General features: G+C 36.9%; 2 protein-coding genes across 5 annotated transcripts in view; both read right to left on the bottom strand.

Annotated features, from left to right (window-relative positions):
- Positions 1-25,112, bottom strand: part of IMMP1L (inner mitochondrial membrane peptidase subunit 1) — a 138,117-nt gene that overhangs the window by 108,955 nt on the left and 4,050 nt on the right. The gene's annotated exons all lie outside the window — the stretch shown is intronic.
- LOC119536921 (ferritin heavy chain-like) lies at positions 2,301-3,555 on the bottom strand. Its single transcript, XM_037839600.1, is given in 2 exon segments — positions 2,301-3,208; positions 3,541-3,555. Coding segments are annotated over 2 exon segments (741 nt in total). The 3' UTR covers positions 2,301-2,482.

The following is a 25,112-nucleotide window of genomic DNA, read 5'->3' as shown; positions in this document are numbered from 1 at the left end:
CACTAAACATAAATTATAAACTAGATTATTTTAAAATCACAAACTTTTGTTCACCAAAGGCACTATTAAGAGAGTGAAAAGGCAACATTCATAATGGGAGAAATATTTTTAATACCTATATATAATAAAGGACTCATTCAGAATATATAAAGAACTCCTTCATATCAATAAGAAAAAGACATAACCTAAAAGAAAAACGGGCAAAAGAAGTGAACAAGCACGTCACAAAAGAGAATATCCAAATAGCCAATATAAAAAAGGGAACTTCATTAATCATCAGGGAACTATAAATTAAAACCATGTGGTTTACTACTTTTACCCACCAGAATGAAAAAAATGGAAAAGATGGGGGGAAAAAAATCAAGTGTTGATAAAAAGATGGAGCAACTAGAACTCTCATATGTTACTGAGTGTAAACTGATACCATTTTAGATAACCATTTGACAGTATTGATTAAAGCTAGCCATATACATACTTATGATCCAGTAATTTCATTCCTAGATATATCTCCAAAGGAAACATACACATATATTCATTAAGAGATATGTAATAGAACGTTCATAATAACATTCTATGGAATCCACTCAAATGTCTATTATCAGTAGAGTGGATAAAATAGTTGATATATTCACATAATGGAATGCAGCAAGCAATGGAAATGAAGAAAGTATAACCACATGCAACAACGTGGATGAATCTCAAAACATAATGCTGAGCAAAAGAAACCAGACACACAAAATATATACTGTATAATACCATATATAAAGTACCCCCCAAAAAAGAAAAATTAATCTATGTCATTAAAAGTCAGTGGAAGGGGGAAAATAGTGAGTGCAAGGGTGTCTTACGGAGTTCTGATAATTTTTTTTTCTTTATCTGGGTGCTGGTTACATGGGTATGTTTGGTTTATGAAAAATTCACTGAGCCATCCACTTTACATATATTGTACTTTAGTTTAAAGCTTTTTGAAAAAGGCAATTTTACACACAAAAAAATGCAGATATGCAAAGGTAATCAAAATCAATGTAATAAGAAATTGAGGAATAACTGACATATGTAACATATAAAAGGAAGAAAGCAAGCTCTTATGATACCTACTGAATAATCAAACTTTCAGTACCATAGCTGAGATAAGTTGCTGAGTGCTTATAAATGGAGGAGTAACAGCCACTCACTCTGTTATCTCCCCCTTCTCCTCAATTTATAATGCTATATTTTCAGAAATACCTGGTTTTGGTGCCAGGAACTGCAGCTATTAAGACAGTTTCTAAAACAGTCTCAGAATTGAAATTTTACCCTTGTGTGGAAAACTAGTACAGAAGATGAAGAGGGGGTATAAAGAATAATATTTGTGATTTCTCCCTTCCCCTCAAATTTCATAAGCCTTCCTTTGTCAATTATGAAAGCCTATTAGCTACTTCAATAGACATCCTTTGAAAAATTTCATTTTACTGTTTCCTTGAAATTAAAGAAAATATAATTTACTTATCATCAATATCATACAAATTAAATGAAATTTCATGGTAATCTGGTAATAAGCTAAACTATTCATATCATATTATTTACCACTTAAATATTTCCCTTTAAGTTACCACACTTTTTCCATGTTGAAAAGATGCTTTAAGAAATCATCCATATGAGACTGGACACTATTTTTGTTTTGTTCCTTTCTTCATTTCTAACATTATTATTACTATTAACATTTTGCTTGGTCTATAGGACTTGTTTGGGTAATTGTTGAGGTGGTGACCAGGCCTCTGGATGACATATTTGTACTACAGCCTGGTTCATTTAATGATTGTGGTAATGTTCCTGTGAATACATAAGAGAATATCTCTGTTATTAATTGAAATACTACAAGAATAATTAAAGAAACTGACTTTTTTTAACCGATTAAAAAAAAAAATCATCCAAAGATTGTAGAGCTCATATATCCATTTGTATAAAAAATATTTATTAAGTGCTTACTATCTGCCAGGGATATAAGAGTAAAAACAGCTAATTTTATGGTAAATACAGCAGGCTCAGCCCTTTCTTTCTCCCTCATTAGATTTGCAAATAAAATAAAACTATTTTTAACTAGTAACACATTCACAGATTCAAAAACTAAAAATAACAAAAATATATACAGTAAAAGTCCTCATCTACTGTTTTCCTCCCCCAACCCTCCACAAGAAACTACTTTTTAAAGTTTTTTTGTGCACCCTTTCATACTTTCTGAATGCAAATATATGAAAATATAATACATATGTGTATGTCCCTCCTCCTTTTCCACAAAAGGTAGTTTAGTTTGCATTGTGTTTTTTTTTTTGTTTTTTTTTTTTTTGAGTACCAAATCACTTTATTTGAAGGAATGGTACAAGTGAAAGAACTTGGATGTTGGTACAACTTATAGAAAAGGTAAAGGTAAACCCAACACGCATGCAACTGCCATGGTGACCATGGAAGTCACCCTGTGGCTCTGGGGAAGACGGTGTAAGGCTTAGCTCTCATCATCACTGTTTCCCAGAGTGTGCTTGTCAAAGAGATACTCTGCCAAGCCAGAATCCGGGGCCTCCATCTTGCGCAAGTTGGTTACGTAGTCACCCAATTCTTTGATGGACTTTACCTGCTCATTCAGGTAATGGGTCTCAAGGAAGTCACACAAGTGGGGGTCGTTTTTGTCAGTGGCCAGTTTGTGCAGGTCCAGTAGTGACTGATTCACCTTTTTTTCCAAGAGTAATGCACACTCCATTGCATTCAGCCCACTCTCCCAGTCGTCTCGTTCTGGTTTCATGATATCCTGAAGGAAGATTCGGCCACCGCGTTGGTTTTGCAGCTTCATAAGTTTCTCCGCATGTTCCCTCTCCTCATGAGATTGGTGAAGAAAATATTTGGCAAAGTTCTTCAAAGCCACATCATCACGGTCAAAGTAGTAGGACATCGACAGGTAGACGTAAGAGGCGTAGAGCTCCAGGTTGATCTGGCGGTTGATGGCGGCCTCTGAGTCCTGGTTGTAGTTCTGGCGCACCAGCGATGGGCCCGTGGTCGTCATGGTGGCGGCTGAGGTGAGGAGGCGACGGCGGCTGCGCGGCGCTGGAACGGTGGCGGAGGGCTGCTCGGAGTGGCGGGCCGACGGAGGGCGAGCGCCAGGTTCCGTTCAAGCACTGTTGAAGCAGGAAACCCCGACGACTCTCCGCGAAGACGTCTCTGCATTGTGTTTTAAACTCTGGTTTTTTCCCAAATAACAATGTATGTCAGCAAATTTTCCATGTGTACACAGGGAACATCCTTATTCTTTTTTATAGCTACATAATTCTTCATTATGTAGATATGCCATAGTTCATTTAACCAGTATCCTGATAGACATAAAGGGTGTTTCCAATCTTTTGCTATTATATACATACCTACCATGAAATATCTTTATATATATATATATATATATATATATATATATATATATATATATATATATAGTTATTTTGTGAGTACACAGTATATCTGTAATAAATTACCAAAATTGATATTGTGAGAAAAGGTAAGTGCATTTTTTTTAATTGCCAATTTGTCTCCCATGGTGGTTTTTGTCAATTTGAACTTCTATCAGATATACATATCAGACGTATCCTTCTGGAAAAAGTTATTCCTGTCTTTCCACCTCTAAAATACTTTGTTTATAAGGCAATTCTCAAAGATGTTCTCACTTCAATAAGCTACATGGAGCTCTTTGTTTATTTTTCCCCAAATGCATAAATAAAATTTCTTGGCTTATTAAGTTTAAAAGCAGAGAATTTTCAAATTAAAAAACCTCACTGTCACAGGAAATCATCACACTGATGCCTAATATGTTGGATTAGCAACTATCCCTCATATCAATATCTCCTGAGATTCAAAAACAAATGTACCCAACCCCACCCCAATTTTTTAAAGCTTTAAAATTTATAATTGAGTAAACAATCAAATGCATTTGACTTTTAAATGGATGTTTTCCTGAAAGCAATTCTGTATTAGTTCTCTAAGATTTTGCTTCAAAAAGCTATAATTTCAAAGATGACTTAATCTTTATGACTTCCACTTTTAATAGGCAATATCACCAGATAAAATACATTATTTTTATTTCAATGTTCAACCCCATTCTATCAAATATTTAATAATTAGAAAACAATCACTTTAAGAACATTAGACTTCCTATTTGAAGGAATCCTTAAGGGAATCCAGTTTCAATATGACTATACCTGTTTTGCAGGGTAATATTTAAAATGATAATTTTTATTCCCCAAATAAAGATATCCTGTACATGCAATCCATGTTGCATTCCAATTATTCAGTAATCAGTTGTGAGATAAGCTCAATCCCCTGAAGCAAAGTAGCTAACCTAGTTGCTGACCTGAAAAAAAATGTTAAAATCTGCTACTATGCCCTTAGTCAATTGATGAGGCAGAAGAATTCTTTGGCTCTCACTCAAGCAAAGTAAATATTAGGCAAATGCATTGACTTTAATATTAGAGTCAAGAAAATGCACTGACAGCAAAAGGCAAGGATTACCTAACAAAGGTAAAACAAAACAAAACAAACACACACATCACAAGCAGCACCCAAGACATAAAAGCTGATCTGTCTAGGACAATTCAGGAGAAACCAGTCCTACACAGCATAACAGTCCTGTGGAAATCACTTTATTTTAATTCTGTAAAATGACTGATGTTCACAAAAACAACCATGACATATCACAAAAAAACCTTAATTGTATTCAGCTTATTCTGTTTAAAAAAAAGGGGGGGGGGAGTAAACTTCGTATCTTAGAAACATTTTAGAAAAATATTAATATAAAACAAGTTTTTGCACATAAAATGGTAAGATTCAATCTTCTAGAAAATTAACAGATGAGGAATACAACATTCACTAATAAAAACCCTAATGAATGAAGAATTACTCAAAGTAAAATTCCTCACTCAGAATTTGGAAAATGCTATGGCTGCCATTTAGAAGATAAACTGATATGGTACAACAACATTTGTGGGTTTGGAGGGGGGTGTTAAACATATTTAGACAACTCCTTGTTCTAAGTCAGTTCTTATTTAATAGCCAAAGGAATATCTAACAATTTCTGAATGCTATTCAGGCAAATTTCCACTATATGATTGGACACACTCAAGAAAATGTCCTGATTTCACCTTGTTTTCTCTAAGTTGTGACTGCCAAGTAGACAGCTTAGTCTGATTTCTAGCCCCAACTTACTAAATAGCTTGTTCAAGTGACTCAATCTCTAACCCTCCTTAGTTTTTCATCAAAGTAAGGGAGTTATAGAAAACATGACACGTTAGTGAACAGAATGAGTTTGCTAATACAATGAAACAGAATTACTTCATAGGTCCCTACCTAATAAAAATTAAGTTAAAGAATGTTTACTCAAGAAGTTTTATTAAGTTAGGGGAATATATTATCCATTTTCTGAATTTATGCAGAATTATATCTAAACTATCACAAACCATCTACCATATTTTTAAAATCTACAGTAAAAGAAATTATAATCACTTCAGAATCTTTCCCAATATTTAATGTTACTGTCCAGATATAACAGATTTCTCATGCAATACTTATATTTATTTAAAATAACAGCATTATCAGTTATCTTGAGATATTAAATGTTTTTTTAACCTGAAAATAAACCACCTGTCATCTGATACATAAAAACCACATGATATCTTAACAAGGTTACTTATAAAAGAATGTTCATAATAATGTCATTTTAATAGCCAACAGTAGAAACAACCCAAACACCAACCAACAGTAGAATGGATAAATAAATTCTGGTGTATTCAACTCAAAGGAAAAATATATAATAATGAAAATGAGTGAAATAAATTTACGTGCAATTACAAGGATGAACCTTAAAAACATAATGCTGAGTAAAGAAACAAAGAATACTTACAATTCATAAACTTTGAAAAGTGGCAAAAAGTAAACATATTGCTTAGGAATGTGTCTATCAGTGATAAAATTATATAGAAAATTATACTTAAAAATTACCATAAAAGTTAGGATACTAGTTACCTCTAGAGAAAAGGAAGATGCTCCTGGAGGGTTTATGGGATGCTAGCAATGATCTATGGTTACATGGATGCTTGCTTTATAATTATTTATTTTACTATACATTGATGTTTCAATATTATGTTTTATAATAAAAAGCTTGAAGGGAAGTTTTCTGAAATAATATTAATCATTCTTACTGAGGAGGAAGAGAAGTTCCTCTTTTTTGCTAATGATATTTTCTTAATCTATATTTCTAATTGTTATCGCAACATTTTAATATTAAAGAAACAAGTTACTATGCCCAATTCTCCACAATCTTAAGAGTGAATTTCACAGGCTTTCCCAATGGTTACAAAAAAAGTACTAGACCTTTAAAGACTATAAGATCAGTTATCCTGCTAGGTCTTTCCTTAGCCAATAAATGTTGTTTCTGTCACTTTTTCTTCTTTTCAAGAAAATGTAAGCTTACTTTCAGAAAAAAATCCAAATTATATCCAGGTAACAATTTTATGCAGGCTAAGCTACAAAACCTATGTTTCAGCTCAACAATAGTAAGTAACACACTTTCAACTTATTTTAAAATGTGAGTACTAGATGACACGGGAGCCAGACTGTAGGGTAGATAAACTAAACAAGTTTCATTTAAAGTCCACTGTATAAAGCATAACATGGGGTGACTCATTCAAAGCAGATACCACAATACCTAATTTAAATTCTACTGAAGCTGTTTTAAGTATTTCCTTTGGAAAGACAAAATACAGGGAATTGAAATTATTACAAAAGAGATAATAGTACACTAACAAGTTAAAACACACACACTCTCACACACTTTTCAGGAAACCTAAAAGGTACCTGTTCTACAAGTATCCTTCAATATATGTTTGTTATAACTTTTGTATACCACTAATCAGGAAGCAAACCATGAAATTCAGAAAGAAGACTATCAGTTTCATCATACTACAGGTATCAAGATGATGGTAAAGGTATAGCACCATTACAATAGAATTGCTTTTGTTGTATACTGTTGTTTTTGTGAATGGAGCCAAGGATTCCCTCCTTAGTGAGTCTGGCTAACCAGTTATTTGCTCATCTATTAAGTGCCAACTTTAGCAAATTAACTGTGTCCAGCAGAAAGCAGTATTACAACATTCGTAAGACTTAACTTGTTTTTGAAACTAACAAGAAAAAGGAGGGGGGGGGGGAAACACCCACTTACCATAGGTTTGTTCTACAATACATTCAATTTTTAGGATAGTTGCAGGGCCTTCAGAAAAATACACCTAAAGCATGTCATAAAGCATACATGGGTAATCCATAATTTCAGGATTCCTAAAGCAGGAAATCAAAATTATATCAGGTAACGACTATTCTCACTCATGCTAGGTGGAATTAGTATATAATATAACTAAATGTCTCTTAGTTGTTAAGGTGTGTCTCCCTGTTAGTGGGTCAATGGGACATCGAATTCAGATATTTGAAGACACTCCAGATAAAATTACTTAAAAACAACCCCGAATATTAAAGTACTTTATCCACCAGTGAATGTAAGTAGAAAGGAAAGTAATCTAATATGATAGATTATAAAATACCAAATCCACCCATAGAGAACTCTCAGTGAGTCTAAAGAAGTAGCTGATAGGCCGACCATATACACTTCTGATAAATCAAACTCTTCTAGATGATATGCAGGCAACAGAAAGGATATAACTTATTTATTTCTAGAGGTCAGCATAAATATCTGAGGTTAATATTAAAGACTGCTGTTACAGAGAGAAACATAGGCAGCAAAGAAGTAGTTTACGATGGTGGTATGTAAGACTGATTAGTCAGATAATTACTGAATAGGAGGAATGCATATGATACTGTAGAAAAACTATGACCACTTATAATATGAGAAAGGCATGACATTATGTTATGTTTAACACTGCCTTGGATATCAAAACCTGCCTCATATTTAACTATAATAACTCGAAGTCATTTCTTATAACTGAGGAAAAAAATGTTTTATCTACACTTTTACTTGAAACGTTAATGTTTGCTCTGTATGTGTTTGCATGGGACTTTTCAGTGTCTATACTGAAAATCAAACTTGTGAAACTAAAAGAAAAATAAGAAAAAAACATACAAGCCTTTCACTTTTAAATATATTACATATTATTTATGTATTAATGATATCACATATATAGTATATAATCAACATAATATCATTTATTTGAAATTGCATAACTAGTATGTAAAACAGTCCCTACTACTTTCTTCTGGCAAAATGACACAAGAAGCTTGATATTGAGACTGTAGTGACTCTACTAATTATCATTAATTTGAAGCTAAAAGAAACTCTAATATATTAAACTTCTATCCTTTAACATTAAGCTATCCATGGCATTATTTCTCATCTTTTGCTCTCCACAGAGTCTTCCTCTTGTTCTACCTCTTGCCTTTGGTTTTCTACATTTTACTTTTCTGGTATTTCCTCAATTATGTCAATCTATTTTCCCTCTCTTTTGAAATTCATTTCTATTTCAAGCTGTTTTTGTATCATTCAGTCTCCTCCTGCCTTTACGAACCTACTACCTTTTTTCTCTTTTCTCTTAAGTTCTTTAAAAGTAAGTTTTCTTTCAGTAACAGGGTGCTTAAACCATTTATATAAGCACTATGCTTGATCTTAGCAATGTGACCTAAAAGAAAGACTCAACAAATATACTCAAATTACATTTCTCTACCCATAAAAATATTATTCTCTGTGAGTTATTTAAATATTTGAAATACTCACTAAACATTTTAGAGTCAATTCTGAAACACCAAAAATATCAAGGAAATCAAATCTCATGCATTCATTCCAACCAGCTTGAGACCACCACTTGTAGAATAAAGAAGTGACTTAGGATCTTACTACACTGGTGTGAATAAATACTGAACAACATATTTTAAGTCAACAAAACATTAGTGCTGATTTATGTATATGTGCATGCACATGTGTACAATAAATCCATTAAAAAGCAAAGATACATTAACCCAGTACTTCTAATATTTATTATAAAGTCTGAGAAGAAGAGTAATTTTCCTCTTCAGCACTCTCTAATATGAATATTAACATTAATGGTATTAGTATACTATAAAAGCGTCTCGTAAGGAAATAATTATTCGCAAACTGGAAATTTTTAAAAATCATAAATGTATTATGCAACACAATTTATAATGTAATTAACTAAAAACAGACCTAAACTTGTTCATTATCATTAGAATTAAGTAAAATTACAGATATAACATGGGAAGTAAAAGCCATATACTGTATTCATTAAAAATGACTTACAAAATGAACCTGAAAACTTTCTTACAGTGTTTATTTCACACATATATTCACACAAACATTACTGGAGAGTAAATGATAAAGCCACTAAGCCTGACTCAAAATTTAAAAGAACTTAATGTCTTGAGCCAGCTCAGAATGATGGCAAAAATACTTCAAATAGAGAATCAAGACTGGGCCATTGAAAAGCCATATGTGAACATGTTCCAATGCTCAGTGAGGGAAAATGGTTCTCAATAACATCATGTATGATAGTAATTCATTAATTTTCAAATGAGTTGATTTGGAGGATGTTAATAGAAGAAGTAAACACGATTTGCTTGATTAAAAAAATTAAACTTATAACAAGAAAAAAACATAAAATGATTTTCAAAACTTTCATTCTGGGGAATGAAAAAATTTATAATACAAAATGGCTTTTAAAGTTTTCTTAAACCTTTCATTTTAGTGAATGAAAAAAACACCAAAACTAAAAATATGAAATTAAAATTCTAAATATTTAAAAAATCAAATACATTGAAATAATTTTTAAAATGTATTATCTTTAAAATATTAAAGATCCTGTTTCAGTGCTGTAAAACTCTTATATAAAGCTCTTTAATCTGAATAGAAATTGAAATTTTTATACTATGGAGAAACAAAAAAGTCTAATCTCTCTTTCACAAAATTAAGGTGTGTGGCAGATTGAATTATGTATCACGACAAAAGGCATGTTCTTAACCTTAATCTGCATTCCTGTGGGTGTGAATTTATTTGTAAATAGGAACTTCTGAATATGCTATTAGTTAAGGTGTAGCCAAATGAATCAGGGTTGGTTTTCATCCATATTACCGGAAACCTTACAAAGAAAAGAAACCATAAACCAGAAGTAAGAGAAGGCCACACACAAAAACATCCAGAAGTCAGCAGAAACTGGAAGAGCAGATGCAAGGAGAGAGGCGTTGCCATGTGACAGGAGGCAGAGATATAAGCCGAGGAACCCTAAAGATTGGCAAACCAGTGCCAGAACACTACAGATTTTGGGGAGAAAGCATGTCTTGTCAATGCCTTGATTTTGAACTTCCAGCCTCCCAAACCATGAGCCAATACATTCCTGACCTTCAAGCCAACCCACTGAGTGGTATTTGTCATAGCAGACTAATATACTAAGACAGCTCTTATGAAACCTAGAACACTTCTCCTCTGAGCTAAATATGTCCTGCTTACTACTCCAGTTATTGTCCCATGACAGGGTTTACACATTTTCTCAACACCCAGATCACTCTGAATAGAGATCCATTCTAGCAAGGCTAATATGTTGAATTTCTTGTGGTAATATCAATAAATTGGTTAAATGAAGAGATCTCTTCAGGAGGATACTAAGTCTGAGCTTGGGCTCAGGTGAACAAAGTAGAAACAAGCATGGATTTTGGATTCAGATTGCCTGATTGTAAATACTAGCTCTACCACTTAGTAGTTATGTGACTAGAGCAAGGTACTTATCCTATATATGCCTCAGTTAATTCCTGAGTTCATTCATCAATAAAATGGGTGAGGATTAAATAATATATACAAAGTGTTAAAAACAGTACCTAGACCAGAGTAAGCATTCAACAAAACCATTACTTGTTATTATTATAATTAATTACAATAACATGCCCCATGGACAACAGGTGGAAGAATGGAGGCACTAAAAAAAGATAATGGTCATTTCTGCTCTACTCTGCTTAATTCTTTTTTCAGGTATGCTAAAGATTGGTTCAAGATGAAAATCCTACCACAATTCCCTCCCCAAATCTCACTGAAATGACAGTACTTTCTAAAAATAAATACAAACAAACACTGAGAAAGAGAATAAGCAGTATGAACAAACTTAGAGATTTTCAAGAAGTCTTGGAAGACAGAGTATCTGAAATCACAGTAATAAAGTAGAGTGCTGAGAGTTACAGTCTAGCACAGGACCCACCACCTGATTTTGTATGACCTGCAAGCCAAGCACAGGACCCACCACCTGATTTTGTATGACCTGCAAGCGAATACTGAAAGTATTTACACATTCAAATGCTTGAGGGGAAAAAAAGAATATTTTGTGACAGGAAAACTATAAAATACAAATTTCAGTGTCCATAATAAAGTGTTATTAAACACAGTCATTTGTTTATGTATTGTCTATGGCTACTTTCAAATGGCACAACTGAGTGGTTAGAGAAGAGACCTTATGGTCCTTCACAGAACAGATCTGCCTAATTACACACATGGGAAAATGCACTAGAGAAAGTGGGCTTTTTCTTCCTGTAGCTTCAAAGGGGCTCTGAGGTATATCAGCAGTTTTGAAAGATGACCTTCTAAAAGGAGGTATAATCTGCCCTGAGAGGAGATTCGGTTCCAAAATACAGAGGCTGAAAACCTCTGATAGGGTCCTACTTATTTGATTATTAGAGGCTCAGGCATCTACTAGCCCCTAGCTTATCAACTTTGAAGCAAAGGACCAATAAATAAGTCCTACCTACCTACAGGGAATTCCATCAGTCTTCTTTCCTTTAGAGTACAGATTTGTTTGAAAGACTAAGGAAGAGAAAACCCAGTTGTTATCTATATTATTCAACTGGTCCTTTATTTATCAACATGAACAGACAACCAAGGATCACTAATATTTAAGGAAACCACAAGCAAGAAAAAGAAACCATGATGAAAAAAATGGTACAAGCAACCTAGAGATATCAGAGGTAAATTGGGGAGAGAAAAAAAGGTAAAAATTCTATTTAACATCTGCTGCATTTATAAAACAAGGGGCATGTTAAAAAGTAGAATTAGAAGAACAATAAAGTTGAAAGAAATTTAAAAGAGAATGCTTAAACCAACCTCATAAAAAAGGAGAAAAGCTGAAAGAAAAAGTTGAAGAAATACAGAACAACCCAGGAAGGCTAATAATCTCCCTAAAAAGGAAAAGAAACTTCTCTCCCATCTAAACAAACCCATAATAACAAAAAGAAAAACAAACAAAACAAAGGGAGAAAAAACAACTCAAAGGACCAAGAAAGCAGGAGAAATACATCCAGAGCAGAGGTCATTAAACTGGCCCATGAGCCAAATCCAGCCCACTGTTTTAGTAAATGTAATTTTACTGGAACACAGCCATGCTTATTTGCTTACATATAGTATATGGCTACTTCTGTGCTACAAAAAACAGTTGAGTAGTTGCAATAATTGCATGGTCTGGGAAACCTAAAATGTTTACTATTTTGCCTTTTACAGAAAAAGTTTGCCAACTCATGATCCAAAACTTTGCTGTCCAATATAGTAGCAAGTAGCCACATGTAGCTGTTTAAGATTAAACTGATTAAAATTAAATAAAATTTAAAATTCCATTCCTGAGTCACATTAACTGCACTACAAGTATTCAACAGCCATATGTGCTTAGAGGCTAATATATTCGGCAAAATAGATATAAAAGATTTCCATCAACGTTGGAAATTCTATTGGACAGTGATAATAATAGAAATTGGAACAGCATTTTAAGAATTGTTTTAAAACAGTCTGCTACAACATATCTAAGAGAACCAGAGTAAAAGAATAAAATCATAAAAAGACAGGAATTAGCAACATTAGATAAGGAAATAATGCATAAATCTAAGATACCATTCCATGAAAACGCTGCTAAAATAGGTGTCTTTAAATCATTCAAAGTTAAAGACAAAAGACATGAGCTGAAAGAAAATGCAAAGGAATAAAATTATAAATGAGAAGTTAAAAATTACCATAGCTATTGAAGAGATTATATAATAAAATTCTTCAGTGTAAAAAAAGCAATTAAAACATCAAACTTGGAAATAATTTTAAAAAGGTGCTTCATAAAAAACATAAACCAAAGAAAGGTAGAATAATTATATAGGACAAGAGCCATAAACATAAAAATTTTTTAAAAATTGTGTAATACATGGCTCCAACTTGATTCTGAATTAATGATGAAAATGTTTGCTAGGAATTCTAATTTTCTTCTTATCCGGCAACAGACTGATCATAAACATACATGACATCCAGGCTCATAAATTGGCAAAGAGCAGACAAGACAAAAGGCCTCTCATTTCCACTCCCTAACATTACTCTTGGGTCCAAAAATTATATATTCTCTCAGAGGGAAAATTCAGTAGCCTGTGGGACCCTTCATGCAAAATCAGTAGATGTGGCAAAAGAATATTCACATGCACTGATTTTAAATATTTAACCTATTTCTGGGGTTCTGAAATTATTCAAACCAAGGAGGAAATGTGCAGGATAAACAGAACATCACTGTGAGGAATCAGAGTCCCTAGGCTGCACGCAGCTGCCTAAATGTCCAGAAAAGACATTAGAAGTCACCAGGTGCCTCCCTCCCCTCCTCAGGGGGGAAAGCATTAAAACTTCCCTCCCCAAACACTGTTAGTAACCAAATCTCACAAAATCCTATTGTAACCAAATCACGCGAGACCCTGTTGAAACTCCAATGTCACAAACCTCTATAAACCACCTCCTTGGCACTCCTCTCTCTCTCTGCACAGAATGCTAACTTTAATTTCCTGACTGGCCACTATCTGGAAGAATCATCTCTTGTTTTGTAAGTCCCTAATTAAACTCATGGGTAACTGTGTGCCAGGCATGTTCTTTGGTCTTGGAGCTAATCGGGGTTGGAATATTTGGTGAGCCAGCCAGGAGACCAAGGAGCCACCAGCTATAAAAGGCATGAGTCCTGAGAAAGAGACTCCCAGGGGGGAGTCTAGAGGTGGCCTGAAAAGTCCATGTGGGAAGGGGTGGCTGCCCTCCTAGACAAGTGGGGGCACTGAGGCAGCTGGATTGCTGGTTCTCCTGCAGCAGGCTGCAGGACAGTTAGGATTTCATAAGAAAAAGGAGAGCCATCAGGCCACCAGGGCTGTTGCAGCCTCTCTTAGGAGCTATGCACTCAGCCATGGAAGAGGTGCTGGCAGTCAAAGCTGAGGTTTGCTACCTGGAATAGGAACTTAAGTTAGAAAGAGAAATGCAGATAGCCCAAGAAGATATGAAGGATGAATTAAATGAGAGGCTGTGCCACATAGATGAACGTTTACAAACATTAACATGCCGGTATGCTGTAGTGAGAGGGCACAAGCTGCCCAAAACACAAGTTAGGTGTATCATGACTTCTCCTGACTGGAATCCCAAAGTATTAGACCCCGTTGATTTTTCTTCAGATGAGGATACACCTCCATCTGACTGGGAATCTGAAATTGAGGAGAATAAGGACGTTCATCCTCTAGTCCAACAAAAGATCAAAACGGAGCAAATACAACACCCAGATCCCCAAGCAGGTGGTGACTGTGCTGCAGCTACTGCTGCCCTAGCAGCACATCCTGACTGAAAAGTGCTGGTTACAATGTGGGATTATACTGCCACTGAGTTATGGGAAATTGGGAATCAATACAGATGAAAACCTAAGGAAATTTTCCCATATTGGCTGCTGTGCCTGTGGGACACTGGCACAGAGGGAATACTGCTTTCAGGACATGAAATAAGCAAACTGGCCTCTATTACCATTCATCCTTCCCTCTGCCAATGTATATATTCCTTACCACCTGTGCTAGTTTGAATGTATTATGTCCCCCAAACGCCATTATCTTTGATGTAATCTTGTGTGGGCAGACCTATCAGTGTTGATTAGATTGTAATACTTTGAGGGTTTCCATGGAGATGCACCCCACCCAACTGTGGGTGTTGACTCTGATTGGATAATTTCCATGGAGATGCTTGCCTGCCCATTCAGGGTGGATCTGAATTAAATTTCTGGAGTGCATATAAGATCAGACAGAAGGAGCAAGCTGCTACAGCCAAGAGGGACACTTTGAAGAACACACTGGAACTGAAAGAGGAGCTTCAGCTCTGGAGAAGCTAAGAGAGAACCAATGTCCCAAGAGCAACTGAGAGTGACATTTTGGAGAGAAGCTGAAGCCTAGAGAGGAACATCCTGGGACAAAGACATTTTGAAACCAGAACTCTGGAGCAGACGCCAGCCATGTGCCTTACCAGCTAACAGAGGTTTTCCAGATGCCATTGGCCATCCTCCAGTGAAGGTACCCAATTGTTGATGTGTTACTTTGGACACTTTTATGGCCTTAAGACTGTAACCATGTAACCAAATAAACCCCCTTTTATAAAAGCCCATCCATTTCTGGTGTTTTGCATTCCAGCAGCATTAGCAAACTAGAACACCACCCAATCTGAGTTCATCTCACTATTAAATTGGCTAGTGATTCAGGGTAAAGAAACTTGACCCAACGTGGGGGATACACCCCAGGTCAGCCACCATTGGAGCACGCAGGATGAATTACAAGGTATACTAAGGGGGCTAGCAATGAAACATGCAGTTTATGCTGCTAACTTTGTGGGCCCAGATAACAAAACTTTCACCATGGGCATAAAAATGCTATCTTACATAGTGCCCCAAATAAATGGTATAGAATACTGGTATCCATTCTTAGTCCACTGGTGGGGAAACCAATCTCAAGGGCTACCCATAAAGTAGCAGATCTGGGAGAATCAGAATGTATAAGGTTAAAGGGAGCTGGAGTCAGGGCTACAGGCTGTGCCCCAAAAAACTATGATGGTCCATACTGTGTGTCATGCAGACAGATGTGGGCTGACCTAATAGCTGCCAGAACTGAAATTAAAGATATTGATAGACAGCAGAACCCTATGCTAATAAGTTTATAAAGAAAGTTACCAAAAAGGCAGAGATACACCAAATTTAGAACCAGATGACTGGAGGGAGAAACTAACTCTGGCTGAAAAACTTGACCCTTACAGTATAAAGATTGCTCCGCTCTTCCTGCCAAGGAGGCATGGCAAGCCCATTTTCCCCTTACATAGGGGACGGGTCAAGATTCCAAAATAAGAGCTATATATGGGACCACTGGAGATCAGAGGCTGCATATTGAGTTAACTATTTTCTAGTGCCACACTAATGAACAGAGTTTTGACAGTGGTGGATACTGGAGCAGAATGCACCCTAATATACGGAAAACAGCCACAGCTGTTGGCTGTGCCAGGTATGTGGGCCAAAGTATTAAAGCAACACAACAACAATTACTAATGCAGACTGGCCAGCAAAATATCATTGTGCAAACTGTTGTAGGTGAATTCCATCTCCTGTGCTGAGTGGTCAAAACCATCCAAAGAGGACATGCTAAGTAGTCACAAGTAAAGGTACTCTCCATCAAATGCACAGTAGCAGTGCATCAATACTGCAAGGGGGATACGAAGAAATTAATGCTAACATCAAGGAATTAGTGTGGCCAATATAATCCCCACTCACAACTGAATTAATAGTGCAGTCTAACCAGTAAGAAAAACTGATGGAACCTGGCAAATGACTATTGATTAAAGAGAGCTTAACAAAGTAACTCCTCTGTTTGCAGCTATACCAAATATAGCTACTTTGTTACAAGATGTAAGTATGAAATTAGACCAGTTTCACTTTGTGTTAGATCTTTTTTTTTAGTTATTTCCTTAGATGCCTCCAGTCAGCCTGCATTTCCCTCCACATGAGATGGGCAACAATGGACATTTACCATGCTACCACAAGGATATCTCCATAATTCCACGATGTGCTATGGTCTAGTAGCCCAAGATTTAAAAATGCAGAAACTTCCAGCAGGTCACTCTTTTCATTATATTGATGATATTACGTTTAACTAGTAATTCTCTTGCAGAATTGGAGACCACAACAAAGTTCCAGTGGCCAACATAAAAAGCCGAGGTTGGGCAGTGAATTGGAACAAATTGCAAGAGCTAGGGTGCTCTGTCAAATTCTTGGGTGTTGTTTGGTCAGGTAAAGACTAATACTATTCCCTCTGCTGTTTGATAAAGTGCAAAATTATTCCACCCCACTTACTCCTAAACAGCTAATGGCCTCCCTTGGTTTGTTGGGTTACTGGAGACCATTTATACCCCATTTAGCACAAATCCTAAAACCTCTGTATGTCCTAGTAAGGAAAGGGAAAACATGGGAATAGGACATTCCACAGCAGGCTGCCTTTGAAAAGACTAAATGAGCCATTGCACAGGCTCCAGCTTTAAGGGAGGTGGACCCAGACATGCCTTGTGAATCGGATATGGCCCATATGGATATTGGCTTTGGGTGGGGCCACTTGTGGCAAAGGCAATAGGCAAAATGAGTTCCCTTGGCTTTTGGTCTCAGCTTTGGAAAAGTGGCAAGCTTCCCTACCAACCTGCTCACATTGGCCACAAGCAGATTCCAGCTACCAGATGGCAAATAAATACATTGGGCCCCTTCCCTTATCTGAGGGTGCAAAATATGCCTTTAGAGCCATCAACAGGACTACTGGGCTGTTCTGTGCCTTCCCAGTAGGGAAAGATAACCAGAGGGCTACAAAACATAGCCTTGAGAAATTAAGTGCTTTGTTTGGGTACCCCACACATGTAGACAGTGATAGAGAGTCCCCCCTTACCAGACAATTAACCCAAACCTGGGCTACTGAACATGACATCTTATGGACATTTCATTTGCCATAAAACCCCACAGCAGCACGGTTAATGGAAAGAATGAATGGGCTTTTGAAAGAGCAGATAAAAGGTGACTGGTTATATGTTGGTTGCATTCAGCCCTCATGACCTTGAGTAGCTGCTCCTGGCTCCATGAGTTGGTTAACTATGGGAGCCATGCAAGTGCTGAATTTTCAGGTAAAGGGACCAGCAATGTTACAAAACCAATGAGGTAATGAAAATAATTTACTCTTGCCTGCTCCACAATCATTAGAAATTGGGGAAAATAAGGTCAATTAGCTATGGTACTGGCCAATGCAGCTGTGCTGGTTGGGAATTCTAAGCCCATGGAGTACAGGGGTCACCCAAGATTTAAGTATGCAACCACAGTTTATACACAAAATGCCAAAAGTGGTATATATAACCAACACAGGACCCTCCCCCCCCCATACCTCAAGGTACTGTATGTATGACTTTGTGGACATTTATTATGCCTAAGCCAACCACAGATTTTACTCCAGAAGACTCCCTGCAATTGCAGGGGGGAAAACTGTGATATCTAAAACGCCCTCCTAGCACCCTTTGCCCAGAAACTCTTCTGTCAAACTTAACTTGTATATTTAGATCAGTAGGAATTACCCCTTTCTGTTGCCAATAAATACCTTTCTTATAGCCCATAGTGCCCCAGGGGCCTCAGCAGTAACTCATGTCCACAATTGAACCCAATGATGGGTTTGCACATACTTGCAACCTGTAGGTGCTACTAGCCTTTCTAGGACTGTAACCTCTGTGAATTTGACTGCATGGAACACCCTGCTAGCCTGGCAGAATTCAACACATTGAAAAGTAAGACTGAAAATCAGATTTTATCAATTGTCAGTAGCATCTGTTTGTGGGGTTGTTATCTCTGTGTAGGGGTACTCCTAGTGTTCTGTTGTCTCTTATCCTATTGTCGTGAAATATGGATGCAAGGTCTGTCATATGGTCAACAGACTCTGCTGCACAGGGATGAACTGTGAGGACCCAGGGCCTGGGGCCCTGCCACATCAGCTGCACACAGTCACCTACATGACCAGAAAAGACATTAAAAGTCAACAGGCCCCTCCCCCACCCTAATGGGGGAAAGCATTAAAACTTCCCTCCCCTAAACACTGTTAGTAAGTAAATCTCACAAGACCTGGTTGTAACCAAATCTCATGAGATCCTGTTGTAGCTAAACCTCACAAGACCCTGTTGAAACGCTGTTGTTACAAACCTTTATAAGACATCTCCCTGCCACTCCTGTCTCTCTCTCTCTCTGCATGGAATGCTGACTTTATTTTTCCTACTGGGTGTCATCAGGAAGAATCATCCCCTGTTTTGTAAGTCCCAAATTAAACTCATGGGTAACTGTGCCAGGTGTGTTCTTTGGTCTTGGGGCTGATCTGGATTGGAACAATCACACTTGCTCATATTAGCCCAACAGTTTATGCCTATGAAACTTCAAGAACTGATAACGTGAAAGGAGGAACAGTCAATGGTTATTCTTCACATGGGATGGATACATATGTATATACACACACACATATATATAAAGATGAAGATCAGTCCCAGACTGGGAGATGTATAAATGCCAGGCTGTTCTAGGTCTAGAATTTCTACTTCTTTGATCACTACAAAATTTTAGTGTTTTAGTGTCTACCACAAAAAAAAAAAAAATCTTGCTCACCATGTTAATTTCCCATGACACATTTATTTAACAAATCTCCTTGAACCCAAACATGTTTGTCACTGGACAAGTTTATCCTATGACATTAGACATTCCAAGATATGAGCATACAATGGTTATTCAAAATTTAATTTAAAACCTCCAGTTTTCTAATTACATTTAAACACCCAATAAAATACATGAACATTGATAGTCATTTGCCCTGGATAGTCGCAGACACTCCAGCTTCTTTGACATCTAAAAAAATTCAGTATTTCAGCAACTCTCAAAAGTGCCCTAATTAATCCATGAGTCAAAGAGGAAATCAAAACAAAAATTAAAAAATATTTTGAAATGAATTATAATGAAACAGAAAATAATAAGTTATAGGGTGCAGTTAGAGCAATGCTTAGAAAAAAATGACACCCTTCATTAAATATATTAGAAAAGATGAAATAAGGAAAATCAATTATTTAAGCTTTTACCACAAGAACCGGGAAAAAACAAAACCTCAGCAGATCAAAACAAAGGAATGCAGGAGGGAAGAAATAATAAAGAACAATAATCAGTGAAATAGAATGCAACAAAGAAAACTCAACAAAGACAAAAACTATTTTTACAAAAAGTTTAATATTGAAAAAGGCCTAGCCAAACTTATAATGAAAAAATGGATTAAAAAAACAAATTACCAATAACAGCAATAAAAAAAGGAGAAATCACTGTAGACAATTAAAAAAAGAGTAAGAGATGCTTCTGGTATGATGAAGTAAGCCCATAACAAACCAACCTTCCTTGTAGTGATCTGAAGCTGTATGTAACCCAGAAAAATATATTCTTAAATTTAGTACATTCCTGAGGGTGTGAAATCATTGTAAGTAGGACCTTGTCATGAGGCTACTTCAGTTAAGGTTTGACTCACTTCAATCATGATGGGTCTTAATCCTATTACTGGAGTTCTTTATAAACAAAATTAATTCAAACTTGAAAGAGAAGGCCACAGAAGCAAAAGGTGAAATCAAAGAAACTCAGAAGGGAAGGAAGAAACCAGCAGATGCCACCATGTGCCTTGGCACATGACAGAAGAGCCAAGGATTGCCAGCAGCTGTTATTTGGGAAGAAAGCATCACCTTAATGATGGCTGATGTGAACAAAACTGTGAGTGAATAAATTTCCATTGTTTAACCCAACCAACTCCATGGTATTTGCTTTGAGTAGCCTAAGGAACTAAAACACTACTGTTGATAACAACTATAAACTCGGGACAAAATACAAGAAAACAATTATATGAAGACTTCGCAAATTGAACAGAAGGAGAAAGAATTTGTAAGGGAGTCAAAATTGTAAAAAGGGATGGCCAGAGAGTGTTTCATGATTCTACCAATTTAGCTTGAGTACAGTGCAGTACAGAGTGGCTAAAACTCTGAAAGGAAAGCAGCCATCTTTCTGAAGAATCTGAAGAACCAAAACTGGCAAATGGAAGGGAATAGAATGCAAAAAGAAACTCACCTAATTTATATATGACTTTATTAAAAAGGTGACAGTGCAATGTATCAGGGAAAGGACTTTTTCAACAAATGGCGCTAGGTCAACAGGAGCCATACATAAAAAATCAAAGCACACCATTATCACCACTACCACACACCAAACATACAAAAATCAATTCCTAAAGATTGACGATCTAAATGGATTCAATTCCTAAAAGACTGAAGATCTAAAAGGATTGTGAGGAGCTTGACAGAAAAGCCCTAGACTGCTTTGAAGAGACTGTTGGTAGAACTATGGACTCTAAAGATACTTCTGATGAGGCCTTAAACAGAAATGATGAATATGTCGCTGCAAACTGGAAGAAAGGCGATGCTTGTTTTAAAGTGGCAGAGAATTTGGCAAAATTGTGTCCTGGTGTCAGATGGAAGACAGAATTTGAAAGCGGCAACATGGAATATTTAGCTGATGAGCACTCCAAGCTAAATATAGAAGTAGCCAGGCTTCTCCTCGTGCTTATAGTAAAATGCGAAACAAAAGAGATAAACTGAGAAATGAATTCTTGGGTACAAAGAAACCAGAAATTGATGGTTTGGAAGATTCTGGGCTTCCAGAAAGTGAGAACTCAGCAGCTTCAGCTCCATGTGAGGCTTTAACCAAACATGGAACTTGACTGCCATTTCAGTGCAGCCAGGATTGGAGATGGAGTTATCCAGAAGGGATTTGTGGAAAGTCCTACTGTCTGACGGTTTTGATCGCTGCGTGCTTCACACCAAGCCAACAAGATTTTTGCAAGATCTATATAGACAGAGCCATTGCCGGTCTGGACTGGAAAGGATGCAGAAAGAATAAATTGAAGGAAAAATTTCTTCACATACAGAGCCATGGAGGTTGAGGCGTGGAGTCAAGAGGTCTCGGGCTAGATGAGCGGAGTGGCCCACATGCATGGAAAGAATGAGTTTGCTCCTGAGGCAGAGAGTAGGCCTTCGCCCTCAATGCTCAGGAAGAGTTCGACCACCCCAGGCCCCAGAGAGGGTGGAGCGCATTCCCTGGGGATTGGGGAGAGCCTGGCTGCCACCCTACTGTTCAGAAAGGGGAGAGCATTTGCCCCAGAAAGGCAGAGTCCAGGTGGCACCCCAATGTTTGAGGAGGGTGGGGCCGAGAGGAAGGTGGTCTCCCCAATGTGTGGATATGTTGGAGCACTCACCCCAGTGTCTGGAGAGAAAAGGGCTGCTACGTAAGCCTTTGAAAAGGGTAGCACAGCCACTCTCTCAAGCTTGAAGGATAAAATGTTCTGTAAATGACTCTCAGACTTTGAAATCTAATAGAGTTTGCCCTGCAGGTTTTAGGAACTGTTTTGGTCCCTTAAGCCCTATTTTCCTTTCAGTTTCTCCTTATGTAAATGGGAATCTTTCACCTATGAGTGTCCCTCCTTTGTATATTGGAAGCAGATAACTTGTTCTAAATTACACAGGTCCACAGCTAGAAGGGAATTTTGCATAAAGACAAGACCATGCCTGTAACCGATTTTGATGTACTTAACTATCGTAACTGAAATGATTTAAGTTTCTGTGATATTGTGATGGGATGAATGTATTTTGTATATGGAAAGATAATGCCATTTTGGGGTCCAAGGGGTGGAGTGTGCCAGTTTGAATGTGTCCCCCAAAACGGTATTAGTGTTGATTAGATTGCAATTCTTTGAGGGTTTCCATGGAGATACACCCACACAACTGTAGATGATAACTGATTAGATAATTTCCATGGAGTCATGGCCCCACCCATTCAGCATGGGCCTTGATTAGTTAACTGGAGCCCTATAAAAGCTCAGACAGAAGGAGCAAGCTTGCTACAGCCAAGAGGGACGCTTTGCAGAACACACAGGAGCTGAGAGAGGAACTGCAGCTTACAGAGACATTATGGAGACGGCCTTTGAGAGCAGACTTTTGCTTCAGAGAAGCTAAGGGAGGACAAACGCCCCAAGAGCAACTAAGAGTGACATTTTTGAGGAGCTGCAGCCTAGAGAGGAATGTCCTGGGAGAAAGCCATTTTGAAACCAGAACACTGGAGCAGATGCCAGACACATGCCAGCTAACAAGAGGTTTTCGGGACGCCATTGGCCATCCTCCAGTGAAGGTACCCAACTGTTGATGGACATTTTATGGCCTTAAGACTATAACTGTGTTACCAAATAAACCCCCTTTATAAAAGCCAATCCATTTCTGGTATTTTGCATAATGGTGGCATTAGCAAACCAGAACAGAGGTAAAGGACCTGTTTCCAGAAAATTAGAAAACACTACTAAAAGAAATCAAAGAAGACCTAAATAAATGGGAAGACATTCTGTGTTCATGGATTGGAAGGCTAAATGTCGTTAAGATGTCAATTCTACCCAAGTTGATCTACAGACTCAATGCAGTACCAATCAACATTACAACGGCCAACTTTGAAGAACTGGAAAGGCCAATTATAAAATTTATTTGGAAGGGTAAGGGGGCTCAAATAGCCAAAAACATCTTGAAAAAGAAGAATGAAGTTGGGGGACTCATGCTTCCTGACTTTAAAGCATATTATAAAGCCACAGTGGTCAAAACAGCATAGTAGTGGCATAAAGACAGGCATATCAATCAACAGAATTGAATTAAGAGTTCAGAAATAGACCCTCAGACCTATGGTCAGTTAATATTTTTAAAATTTTGTATTCAATTTTATTGAGATATATTCACATACCATACAATATCCAAAGTGTACAATCAATTGTTAACAGTACCATTATATAGCTGTGCATTCATCACCGCAATTAATTTTTGAACATTTTCATTACTGCAATATATGTATATGAATAAGAATAAAAATTAAAGTAAAAAAGAACACCTGAAACATCCCATCCCCCTCATCCCTCCCTATTATTCATTTACTTTTTGTCCCCATTTTTCTACTCATCTGTCCATACATTGGATAAAGGGAGTGTGAACCACAAGGTTGTCACAATCACACGGTCACACGTGTAAGCTATATAGTTATACAATCATCTTCAAGAATCAAGGCTACTGGCTTGCAGTTTAACAGTTTCAGGTATTTCTTTCTAGCTATTTCAATACACTAAAAACTAAAAAGGGATATCTATATAACACATAAGAATAACCTCCAGAATGTCCTCTAGACTCCATTTGAAATCTCTAAGCCACTGAAACTTTAATTTGTCTCCTTTCTTTTCCCTCTTTTGGTCAAGAAGGCATTCTGAATCCCTTGATGTCAGGAGCAGGTTCATCCCCAAAAGTCATGTCCCACATTGCCAGGGAGACTTACACCTCTGGGAATCATGTTCCACATAGAGGGGAGGGCAATGAATTTACCTGCAGAGTTGACTTACAGAGCGAGGCCACATCTGAGCAACAAAGGAGGTTCTCTGGGGTCTTTAGGCACAATTACAAGTAGACTTAGCCTCTCCTCTGCAGTAACAAGCTTCATAACAGCAAGCCTCAATATCAAGATCTCAGCCTTCTAAATTGGTAGTCCCCAATGCTTGAGAATATCAGTAATTCCCCAGGTAGGGAAGTTTACTATTTCCACATTTTTGCACAAATTACTCTGGGATGTATTGGGGCTCCACACTAACCTGTACAAACCAGCCAGATCTCAATCCCTATTCAAAGTTCCATGTAATTATGGTGTTTGAATAAACTGAACATACAAGTTAAATTATATAGTGTGCTACAGAAAATATAGATTTTGCATGAAGTAAACATCTCTTTCTTTGGTCTCACACAGAATTTGAACTTTTAAAACCCTGTTCCTGGTATAATCACATAGTTATGCATTCACCACCACAATCTATATGAGGACATTTCCATTTCTTCCACAAAGAAAGAGGAAGAGGAGAAAAAAGGAAAACAGGAAAAAAAGAAAAAGAAAAAAAAATGACAAATAAAAAAATAAAAATAAAATAAAATGTCAGACGACAACAACAAAGCCAAGAATCCCATATCCCTCCCTTATATCCCCTTCTTACAGACATTTAGCTTTGGTATACTGCCTTTGTTACAATTATGGAAGCATATCACAATGTTACTGTTAACTATAGACTCTAGTTTGCATTAATTGTATTTTTCCCCCGTACCATACCATTTT

Source organism: Choloepus didactylus, chromosome 6 (genome assembly GCF_015220235.1).
Source record: "Choloepus didactylus isolate mChoDid1 chromosome 6, mChoDid1.pri, whole genome shotgun sequence".
NCBI lineage: Eukaryota > Metazoa > Chordata > Mammalia > Pilosa > Megalonychidae > Choloepus > Choloepus didactylus.
The sequence above is the reverse complement of the archived record's forward strand: the minus strand, read 5'-3'. Positions and strand labels throughout refer to the sequence as shown.